The 11,852-nt window shown below is 42.0% G+C and overlaps 1 protein-coding gene across 1 annotated transcript; it reads right to left on the bottom strand.

The window, feature by feature from the left end:
• Nucleotides 1–3,718: 3,718 nt before the first annotated feature.
• EIF3F (eukaryotic translation initiation factor 3 subunit F) lies at nt 3,719–9,039 on the bottom strand. The gene is made up of 8 exons (XM_068139805.1): nt 8,734–9,039; nt 8,577–8,647; nt 8,258–8,337; nt 6,603–6,740; nt 5,477–5,568; nt 5,130–5,266; nt 4,897–5,010; nt 3,719–4,121 (listed from the first exon to the last, which is right to left on the bottom strand). Exons 1-8 carry the CDS (start codon nt 9,014–9,016, stop codon nt 4,044–4,046), a joined length of 993 nt encoding a protein of 330 aa, XP_067995906.1. The 5' UTR covers nt 9,017–9,039; the 3' UTR covers nt 3,719–4,043.
• Between the last annotated feature and the right edge of the window lie 2,813 nt (nt 9,040–11,852).

Here is an 11,852-nt window from a genome sequence, read left to right as displayed (position 1 = left end):
TCTATTGTAGTATTTATTCTTATTATACTTAGAACATACACTTAGGCATTACCACACATGGTCCTTCCTTTGTCTGATAGTTAATTATTCTCAATAAATTCTGACCAGCAAGATGAAATGTATGAGGGATTCACCTCTGTTATTATGCACCAGTTACTTGAGATTATTAAAAAGTAACTTCCTACTTTTTTTTTATGATAAACATGTTAGCAGTTCAGAGACCACTAAAATATGAACAATTTTTTCCTATAACCTGATGCAGCATTTGAGTTTCAGATAAAATGACAGCCACTGTTCTTTGTCTATAAAACAGCTTTAAGTGCAGGCAGCAGAAAACAGATGGGTAATAATTTACCATGCTTGCCCACTTCAAATGTAAAGCACCTAAAGAATCTAATAAATTACCTATCTTCAGCAAAGTTGGGCTTGTTCTGCCTTGTTTACCCAGAAGACATCATGAGGAGCTTTAAGACTTTAGTTCTCACAGCATTCTTCAGCTGACAGTCTCACTGTATGTCTACTTTATTTCACCTCCATGAAGTATGTTTCTTTTAAGACAGGTATATATTTAACCCCCTGTTTCCATGGGAACCAAGTAAATTTAAAAATACACATTTTTTTTATCTCTTTAATGGACTGTTCAGACTGGAGCTATTTGGGAAAAGAACATCTGTTCTCACAGAGGAAAGAGCAAGAGAAAACATTTTAACAAACCAGCATATGTCTGAAGAATCTAAGTGCACTGCATGTTTATATGTAAACAAGAATATCTGGAATTACTTTTCTAAAGCATGGAATTGAACCACTGTGGTCATCTAACTTCACTCCCTGTATTTAAAGAAATCCCTTGGCTTGTTAACATAGATGATATGTACTAATTTAGAAACATTTAGGCATATGTAATCCTCATGGACTTAACTGTATAAACACGAGAAACTATGGGTTTTAGAAAGACTGGGTTAAGAAGAGTAAACCTGTTTAGTCTGACTCTATGGTCATTCTGTCTTGTCAACCGTATCAGACAGCCTAGAGAGCATGTGCAAAGTAGTTCAGCTAAAGGCCACAGGAGAGGATGCCCCCCCAAAATGACCAGCAGGGACACACACACCCCCCACGGTATATAATGTGCACGTGTGTAAGAGGTTTACAGATGTAATGAATTCCATGAGCTAATATGAATATGCTGATCACCTCTTAGAAAAATGACCGTTGTATATGAGATGTAAGCAGATACTGTCTGAATGTTACTGGCTTTGGTACAGTTAGGTGGAGTGATCCCCTTTGTGTCTGATGCCAAAATAAAGCTTCCTAGCACCTCATTTGTCTTAGGGAGTTTTCTTGCCCTATTTGGCACCACCAGCACATTTAAGAAAGCTTCTAAAGCCCCTTGCAAAGTCAAAGCAGCTTCTAGAAGATTTAACTTTAGTGAAGCTGGGAGTTAAAACTCTTGCTTCTCTCTTTTGTAATATCCTTGTAATATCTTCTGTTAAGATGCAGTACTGGAGAGAATTCTGGTCTGGAGGGACTTGACTCTCAACTACATAATCATGCTAACTCAGTGCTATTGCTAGACTTGAAATAACACTGTTTTTTTTGTTCAGAGAAATTTCTCATTGGTGTCATAGATCACTAGGGTGTTGCTGTTACTTTGTGCAATGTATTCTGGTTTAAACATTATTTCCCACTTGAAGAACATGAAGCATTACTTTCAGTGTTCTTTTCCAGCTAATACAGTTAAATAATTTTTTTTAAAATAAAACCAAAACAAGCAAACAAAAAAACCCTTTCCCTTAGTTTAAGAAAGATCTGGTTGGCTTTGAACCATAGGTCAAAGTATAATAAACCAACAGGATACTGCAGTCATCCATGTCTGAATTGTGTTAAAATACTTTTCCGGTTACATGACTTTGTGACTGCAGTAGTTAAAATGCAGATAGTCAGTGAGCTGTTGAGCTAACCTTTCATGTGCACAGGGAGCAGGGCAAATTCAGTTCACTTTAGGAAGAGCCATGTGTTTGGTTAACTGCTCAAATGACAGCCACTACCCAGTGAGTCATGCTAGCACTCCACCCACTGTACTCCAAACATCAAGGTTTCACAAACCTTAAAACTAAGTTGCCACCGGGGGCCCTGACTCTGTGTGGAACCACACTAAAAATAGAAGCTTCACACTTCCTCAAAAAACAGGAGAACAGGTTGTTCTGCTAGGCTGCTTAAAGGTGCATTGTTTTCCACCATTAAAAAAAATAATCAAATTGCAGATAGCAAAATAAAAAGTTTGTTATTCTTAATAATATAGAACAGTTAGCCTGATCTCCACTTGTCAAGGCTTGCAACCAAGCAGATAGTTTATCAGAGATAATCACTTGACAATTCTGTCTCAGTTTGGCCAGAAGTACATTCTAAATGAGGAATTCAGTGTAAACCACTTGGATGGCCCCAAAAGGCTTGATAAAAGCCTTTAATTAAACAATGTATGAGCAATGGTAAAGAAGAAAGAAAAAGCAAAGGCTGTCCTGAAAAAGAAACTTGTAGAAATCTGTTAAGTTGCTCTGGGATCAATTTCAAGTGCTTTTCTTAATCAAGTAGAGCACAAAGTTAGGAACAAGTCAATGATACCTGCTTACAAAACTATGGAGTCACCAACACTAAGAATAATCCAAGCCAGGAGAAATATGTTTATCTAGATGATTTTTTTTGTTGTTTTTGTTTTTAATTAAAAAGGGACATAAGGCCAGGTCATGCATTTAAGTGAAAAAGTTTCTTGGCAAATTGGAGTTCAGCAAGGGCAAGAGACTGAGGTGTTCAGTTGCACTAACACAACAGACACCAAGAGGCAAACAAGGAATTTTTAACAGGAAAGTATTGATGTATGCTTTTATTTATTGATTGTATGCTGATATGGGTTTGGTCTTTACCAACTCAAGAAAAGACTGAAATTAAGTTTTAAGTGGGTGGTTCAGTGATCAAAGCATAGACAGTGCATCAGAACAAAGGAGATGAAGTTTAATATGTTAAGTAAGGAGAAGGCTACAGTATGATAGCTACCTATAGCAAGCTACATATAAATATCAGGAAGAGCATAAGAATTTTAGTAAGGACAAAGGAGATGTGTTTGGGTATATTTAAAACAGAAGACAAGACAGGAAAGAACTGGTGATTCAGGAAACTCCTTCTAAGGTAAAGATCTTATTGTTTGAGCAGTTAAGTACTTGTGTGCTAGGAGCTGGTTACAGAGCTATTTAAGCAAGGCATTTTAAAGTCAAATACTTAGCAGGAAAAAACATGCACATTGCTAGAAATAAACATCTACTACAGTAGTGTCCACTGAAGTTTGTTTAACTATGAACTCAGTTACTAGTTTAATTCTCTGAACTCCCTCTTTGAGGAGCTAATGCTATTGACCTTGATTTCCTTTCTCAAAAGATCAGATATGCATAGACACAATACCATCAACTGAATTTGGTGTCTTGTGCTCTATCAGTATCCTGCTGAAGGACATATGCACAGCACCACTCTGTCATCTTCCATGGAAAGGCAGATTATGTGCAACACAAGAAGCCACCTTTCAGGGTGCTTTAAAAGCTGTGTTAAAAAACAACCTGCAAAGAAGTCTGCAGAACTGGAGTTGACTTGTGTACACTCCACTTTTTTCCCCTGATGCTACATTATCTTTCCCTTCTTTCAAGGATTCATTATACAATAAATAACAACAGGGTTGTTTTTTTTCTGGACAGAAGGCATTTCTGCCCTTGCAATGGAACTTTTATTTCAAATACAATCTTACAATAAAGCTGTATTTTGTTACACAAGTAGATAAAGCCAGGAGACAAAATAGTCTCATGTTCCATTTTAAAATACTGGGCTCAACTAAATTGCAGCCATTCCCATTTATTTCCTAAACCATGTTAGGGATTTTTCAGGGCAATGGAAAGATGTAAACTAAGTCACGAGATTACAGTCCAAGGAAATTTGTAACACCACAGAAAAATGCATCTGCCCATTCTTCAAGTTCTTTGCACTGTAGCATGGCAGAAGTTTCTTTATAAACTCAGAAGTTTCTCATTGAGAGCAATCTGTGACTGTGTGAGGTTCGCCAAGTAGGTTACCATCAGTAGATCCTGAGAGGGGAAAAAACAACAACCCAGTGATTAGAAATGTTAACAAAGATAGTAGCCTATTAAGGAGGGGATTTTTTAACACCTAGAAAGCAGTTTACAATCAGCTACAGAAATAGCTAGTTGTGAAAGTCCTATGCTGAGGAATGCTTCACTAGCAGGAACAAGAGTTTGGTATTCCCAGAGTATGAAGCACTGCTTGTGAAATTTTAACTCATATTAACCAGGCAAGCCAAAGGGTATAAGCAAAATTAAAAATTAGTTCTGGTCTTGTAAAGGGTGGGGGAAGAACACATTCAGAAACTTGGCTTTTGCTTTCTAAAACTCTGTTATGGAAATAAGGTAGCACACTAAAACCTTGCTCATGTCCTAAGCGTTACGCATGGAGAGAGAACTTCAGCTCAGGCAAAGGAAGGTGACAAGTCACCAGGTATCACTGAAGTCCATACTGCTTTAAGCTTGGTAATTAGCTTGGTAATTAATATTGTCCAACCACCCTGAAAGAATAATTGGTCCTGGCTTGCAGACTACTTACATAATTCCTTTAATGCAGTTTCTTTAAAATTCATTTGCAGTTGCTTGCAAGATTATTATGCTGAGTTCCTTTATACATCATCGCCTCTTAAAACCTCCAATTACTGACAAGAAAGGGCTGCATTTTCTATTAACATGCTTATATGAGAAGATAGGATTTTTTTTTTTGCCTGTAAGAATTTTTTTCAAAAGCACTGGCAATACACTGAAAAAATCCATGATGAAACAAAGATGATGAACTTACATTGATATTGCTGTTCAACATTGTCTCAAAGTCCTCTGGTGAAATCTTTGGCACCTGGTTAATAAGATCCATGAGAAAACGCCCAACAGTGTTGTCAGCAGCCACTTTGCCAGACTAAGCATAAGAAACATACACTTCATGAGTGAAACTCAGAAAATTGATGTCCCAGAAAAAGAAAAGACATAGAAGCTCACATCAAGCTTGTTTGCTGGTCCATAAAAAGCTGGCCTTACCAATACATCCTCTGCATACTGCAGCACCATGGTGAGGGTATCCTGAATCCTGGCTGATGCTGCTCCTACCTGCTGTAAGTCACTGGACAAGCCAATCACTCGATTAGGACTAAAACAAGTCTTCATGATAAGATCCACTGAAAGCAAAGCAAGGATCAGTTTAAAAACTGACTGCCACAGAAACCAGTTTAAATCCTTAACTTGCTGAAGATTTTTAAGATAGCTTCATCTAGACAGTCTAATTCCCAGTAGAATTCCCAGAATAGTGGTATTAGCATAGTAAAAAAACCCCAAACCCAGCAATGTCACAACAATGATTATAACTAAATTAGGAAGAAAACATTCACCTCCTATCCGCTCTGTATCATAATAAACATATTTCACTGTTAGAGGTGTGAACATCACGCCCATAGTTTTACCAGGGACTCCCATTGGGGCACTGAAATAAACAGACAAAAAAGAAAAATGTTTTCAGCATGGACATATTTAAGGCAGGAAGTAATAGATTTCCATCTCAATGATCTCTGTTTGCACTGAAGTATGAACGTGAGTAGGTTACTCATTCACACTAAAATCACCAATATTAAGACCACTGACAACTGAGGACAGGAAATAAGTCCTGGCATACTATTAATTGCTCATTTTCATCCAGAATATTCCTAGCTGGTCTTACATCTGTCAGTATGAATGCAAGAAGAGCTACGTACTATCTTCTTAGCCACAGTTCTTTCTTGCTTGTAGAGCAGGTATTTTTCTCACTTGAAATACTCCATGCTTTTAGAGAAGTCATTGAAGGAAGAGATGTATGTATGACAAAAATTAAAGTACAAAGCTCTCTCTGCACCTTTGTTGTTTCTATTATTCTAAGTATTTGAAGTTCATTTATGCTTTCAGTAAGTAAGGTATCATGGAACAGCTTTTTTGAAGATGCAGTCAAAAACCAGTAGAAAGGCATGGGGTTTTATCCTTAAAAAGGTAAACTCTTCAGCCAGTACTAGGAAGAACAGTGAAGTAAAACAGTTTCATTTCTTAGTATTTAATTTCCACTATTAATTAATAAAAATGGAAAGGATTAAGGGAAGTAAAAATTGATCCAGAAGATGTTGTTTCAGCTGCACTTTAAAAGCACCAATCCTCCAATCTGTACCCAATGACTACAGGCTAGCATTCAGACACTATGGTAGAAGCTAGTGACATTCTAGCTGTAAGAATCCTGTGCAATGTCATGAAGATAATAAATGTAAACAGTTCTCTGAACAAGCCACAATTCCCCACCCCAGCCAGGTGCCAGCTTATGAACACTTAGGTCTTTCATCTTACATATGATGGTTAAGACATTTCAATGGAAGTAAACCAAGCACAGTATTGTCCAAAATAGGACACTGCAAACCACTCCATTTCTCATTACCCTGATGTGGTCTCTCTCAGTAGTTCAGACAGCTCCCCTCCCAGGAATGCAGCCTCCCAAAGTACCTGACATAGGCTTTAATGCTCATGCGTGAATTCTGGAGACTCGTGTCCACAGTGAGATGGATTGGATTGTGTGCTTCCCGGCTGTAATACTCATGGATCAGGACAGAGTGTTCTGTGATGTCATGACCTGTTGCATACCTTCAAAAGAGAACAGGTTGAGAAGCCATTTTTCTGACATTCAAGTGCCCAGTGTTTGGTATTGTTGGTATTGAACAGGTTTGTATCCTAAACACCCATTTCCAAATACTGAGCTGCAGAAGCACACTAAACACAAATGTTTTGACTAGCAAATTTGTAGTTTTATGGCCAGCTGTCCTAGAATTGCAGGAATCAAGGGCTGAGCACATGCACACCCAAAACACGCACAGGGACAGTGGTGTGGTTAGTACCAGTCATAAAGAGTTGGCATCAGACACCAGAGATTCAGCTACTTGTCACTACATTCTGGACCAACTCTTTCTGTGTAAGTCATAGCATGCCAAACATATCCAGGCCAATTATTTCTTCCACAAATCAAGCATCTCCTTGCAGGTGTAACTTGTTCATCTAGGTCCTTTAGCTGCTCTGCAATTAGCTTCTCACATACATAGGAAAACTCCTGTCATTAGAACTGTACTTTCCTGTGCTAGTAGAAGGTTGTTGAGGAAGTTTGCTCCACAGGCACAGGACTAAGGTACTTTATAGGATCAGAGATGCACAAGAAGACTAATAGAGCTATCCACACGCTCAGACACAGACCACAGACTCTCTTCCTGTAACATTCCACTGGTCTTGCTTTGCATACTACGTACAACCGTTTTTATCTTTTCTCAGGAGAGAAACTCTGTATGCTCAAGCTGGTATCACCTATTGCTCTGAGGGCTTTGGTACTTGAAACTACTCATGCTCTCCCTTCTTTGGGCCAAGTCCAGTGGATGGCCACAAAGATGATCCAAGGGCTGGAGCATCTCTGCAATGAGGATGGGCTGAGGGAGCTGGAGTTGTTCAGCCTGGAGAAGACTCCGTGAAGACCTTAGAGCTGCCTTCCAATGCCTGCAGGGAACCTACAGGAAGGCTGGAGAGGGACTTTTCATGATGGTGTCTAGCAACAGGACAAGGGGAAATAATTTTAAGCTGAGGGAGAGTAGATTTAAGCTAGATTTTAACAAGAACTTCTTCAGTATGAGACTCTGGAATAGGCTGCCCAAGGATGCTGTGGATGACCCCTACCTGGAGGTGTTCAAGGCCACAATGGATGAGGTCTTGACCAACCACGTCTAGTTGAGAGACATCCCTGCCGATGGCAAGGAGGTTGGAGTAGATATTTCTAAGATCCCTTCAAACCTAAGCCACTCTATGATTCTTTCTAGTTGTCTTCAATGCTGAAGGTGGTATTACAGGTGGCTAAGTTTTTCTAACAAAGTCATGCAAGCATTCTTTGACTTGTCACTGCTCTGTGGTACCTTTGCTAGATATAAACAAAACCAAACCCTGTAAGTTTTTAACACTGTCTTGCTGTATTATGAACTGCAGGGGCTTTACAACTGACTCAGTAACGGCTCTGTCACAGGCATTAGTGCTTCTGTTTCTCAACCTCTGACAAGGAGATTTAGTTATTTCAAATAGTTCAAGGGACCAACACAACTGCTTTCATGTTCCTCCAGAGGATAACTTACCATCCCAAGATGATCTCACTAGGAGACACCTTCTTGTGCAATTCGTACATGTTTTTGGCAAACTCCATATCGACTGCCACCTGAGAAACAGGACAGGACCAAGTAAACTGGTTACAGGGATGCTTACCCTTAGGGCAGGGCAACAGGGACGCAAGCCGCCATCAGAAGGTGCACAGAGGCTGCACCCCTCAGCAGTCGCCGCCCCGTCGATACCCACCGCCCGCTCTACAGCATAGCCCGCACGGGCTTGGCGGGCGCCAGCGTACGCCCTCCGCCCGGGTCACCTCCGAAGACCGGCGGGCGGTGCCGTACTCCGTACCTCATCTTCAGACTCGTTGTGAGGGACGGAGAAGCAGTTGGTGACCTCCACCGAGTGCTTGTCCACGGTCCCTGCAAGAGGGCAGCGTAATTAGTGGGGCACCGTAGGGGCGAGCCCCCAGGGCTGGCAGCGGGCGGGGCATGGCGATGGCTCTTACCCAGCAGCGTCCCTATGACGCGCGCCGCGCCTTCGTTGCGCCGCTCGAAGCTGTCCACGATGGAGGCGAGCACGACCGGGTGTAGTCGTACCACGCGGCCGCCGGGGAAGGGCCCCGAGAGCGCGGCCGACAGCGGAGCGGCCGCTGGCGGCGGTGCCGGGGTCGCAGGCGGTGGCGGCGCGGTGGTAGCGTTTCCTGCCGGAGTGGCAGGCGCTGCCGGCAGGTTCTGCGCTGGGACAGCCGCGGGAGGAGCGGGAGCCTGAGCAGGAGCTGTCGCAGCCATTTTGCAAGAGAGAGACGTTGGGGGGGGTCTAAGCCGTCAGTAATTGGCTGATCTCAATGCTTGTTACACAATGCTACCTTCCTATTGGGGCCGGGAGTGTGCAACGGCCCTCCTGCCACCTGCTAACCAATCTGAGGAGAGTGGTGAGGGGAGACGCTCTGATTGGAGAAGGAGCACACTGCCCGTGGCTGAAGCACACTCTTGTTCCCACCCTCTTGGGGCCGGAAAGTTCGTCGATTGGGTTCTCTTATTCCCCGCCTCCGTGCTGTCTGCTCTCGCATTAGCTGGTGCGTCTGTCTGACAGGGCGGGAAGGCCTATTTATTTGCGGTGGCGCTGCCATTCATTCTGCTGGCTGTTATGATAAGGTAGCGTTTATTATAGCCGCCTGTGCAACACCGAGCACTCGTCTGGCCGGTCTGGCTCTAGCAGGCAGTACTGGAGGTGCTTGGGGTTGAGGGCCCTGCGGGAGTTAGGCTGGGCGGGGCCGGGTGTCCCAGAGGTCCCCTTAGGCCTTCCAAGCTCCACCACTTCAGTGGTCTTGGGGTGTTGCTCTACCTCTTGGCCTGACTCTGGCGAGTTCCCGGGTGTGCTTCAGGCTCGTGTTGCCATCACCTGTGGATGGCCGCTGGGGTGGCGCTGTGGTCCTGGTGATGGTGGCAGGGCTGCCGCCTCAGCCTGCTTGCAGTGAGATTAGAGGCAGCAGCCCTTCTCCTGGTGCCCTACAGCTGTACGGTGATGTAAACACAGCAGCTTGCAGGCATAGAACTAAGCTGCTACTGCAGTGAAGAAGTTTACCCGGTAGTGGTTTGCGTTGACCTCATGAGGCAGGGAAATGCTGCTAGCCCTGTTTTCCAGGTCTCTGTTGCCAACGAGGCATGGAAGCGTAAGTGCTTGCCGTGTTTTGTGCAGAGGGCAAATGCTGGTTACCAAGATTTAATGGTTACACAGCGAACTGATTTATTTGATACAATCTGACTATTATTTGTAGTGCCCCATGTGCTCGTTCTCAAGTGCCAAGCATGTGCTAGGTTTGTTTGTAAAATGAAGCATATATGCTTTTGGTAACTGGTAAAGGAGAATGAATTCTTTCAAAGCTTCCTCATTCCTTTCTTGGCCATTTGCTTGCAGCTATTGTCATAATACTTGTAGGAACATAGTAACACTTACCTCCAAGTCTCCTAGTTAAAAATATTTTATCAGAGTTTTTAATATTAGTTTGACAGACTTTTGGGGAAAACTTCATGTGTCATTGATGTATTCAGTTTTGGTGTGTGTTTTTTTGTTTGTGGGGGTTTTGTGTGTGTGTGTGGGTTTGTGGTGGTTTTTTTGTATGTTTGTGTTTGTATTAAACTGTTCTTTTCCCTACAAGTAGACTGTACATGTGTATATATGGACATACAAACTTTGAAAGATTCAGAAGTCTCACCCCCTGGTAAAATGCTTAGTACAGTGAAACCATGCTAGTTTCAGTAGCTGCATCAGTAATCCAGCACCATTCTATCAGATGGCTGTTTGAATAATTGAGAACACTTCCAGGTAGTTGTTTCTCAAGTGTACCAGAGAGAAATTGCAGTGGTGGTTATTACATCAGATGAAATAATTTTATTCATTTATAGATTCACTTTGGGATTCTGATATGGTTTTCCCCATATTTGGGTTACTAGCTAAAGTAATTTTAACATAAACCTCCTCTCCTCCCTTCCTTCCCCCCTCCCCCCCTTTTTATCTTGACTGGTGGCTTTTGAATTTTTTTCTTCCTCATTAGCTGATGAACAGTTTCAACTCAGTCATTGAAGACAGGCTCCTTACTATAAAAGGAGCAGCTCTCTAACAAGTGAATACATTCTGCTCATGTACTGGCAATTTGCTGCTTTTACATGAATGTGGAGCACCTGTCAAAGCTACAAAGGAGAGCTAATGCATGGGAACAGGAACAGATTTTATCTTTTCATAAAAGCATTTACTAGTCTGGGTATCTGTACAAGCTGGCTCTCCTATTTTTAGGTTTTCACTGTGCAGCTTTCATTTCTTGTAGGTGTGTGGTTCAAATTGCATAAAGCTTTAAAATGTTTCTGTTCTTGGAGCTTTGATGTGTCATTGAGGTGTGAGACATTCTTGTTAGAGAGCAGCCCTTTGATCATAATCTTGTTTGCATCACACTTTTCCTTGGTGCTTAATTTGACATAGTCAGCTGCAAGTTTGGGTGAAGCAAGCAAAGCTTTTTAAGGTCTACCCATTATGGGTAGATGTTACTTGGCAGCTTGGTAAGGAGCTGCGGTTGTGCTTCAAAAACGGCAGTTGTGATAACCCTCCTTTAATATGCTGATGGCAAGCTACTGGGCAGCATACTGGAGAGCGGATGTAGTGAAGATGGATAGCCTGTATCTCAAAAGTTAAAAGTGGTTGGTTCATGCAAAGCCCACTTGATACGAAAATCAGTCATGCAATAGTGCTTGGAGCAAATGTCTGAGCTACAAAAGTCCTTGATGAATGACTACAGAAAAATAGAGACCTTAATAAGTAATATTGTTTCACAAAGTATCAATTCACTTTAAAGGAAGGTGATTACTAGTGACACATTAATGGTGCCTGTTGTTGCAAATTTAGCATCCATCTAGTGATATGATTAAAATGTTTAGATACTACACCATTATGGTAAAATCTGTCTGCTGAAGAGGAGAAACAGAATCATAGAATGATTTGGACTGGGAAACCCTAAAGATCATCTAGTTCCAACCTCCCTGCCTTATCCAGAGATACCTCCTACTAGACCAGGTTGCTCAAGGCCCCGTCCAAACTGGCTTTGAACATTTCCAGGGCTGAAGTCTCCATAAC

This window comes from Melanerpes formicivorus, unplaced genomic scaffold, assembly GCF_026170545.1.
Source record: "Melanerpes formicivorus ecotype bairdi unplaced genomic scaffold, bMelFor1.0.p_v2 SCAF_6, whole genome shotgun sequence".
Lineage (NCBI taxonomy): Eukaryota > Metazoa > Chordata > Aves > Piciformes > Picidae > Melanerpes > Melanerpes formicivorus.
The sequence above is the reverse complement of the archived record's forward strand: the minus strand, read 5'-3'. Positions and strand labels throughout refer to the sequence as shown.

Coding starts and splice junctions, on each gene's coding strand:
- EIF3F (XM_068139805.1), bottom strand. CDS start 9,016: ATGGCTGCGACAGCTCCTGCTCAGGCTCCCGCTCCTCCCGCGGCTGTC. Junction 8,648..8,733: donor CGTCATAGGGACGCTGCTGG/GTAAGAGCCATC, acceptor GCCCTCTTGCAG/GGACCGTGGACAAGCACTCG. Junction 8,338..8,576: donor ACAACGAGTCTGAAGATGAG/GTACGGAGTACG, acceptor CCTGTTTCTCAG/GTGGCAGTCGATATGGAGTT.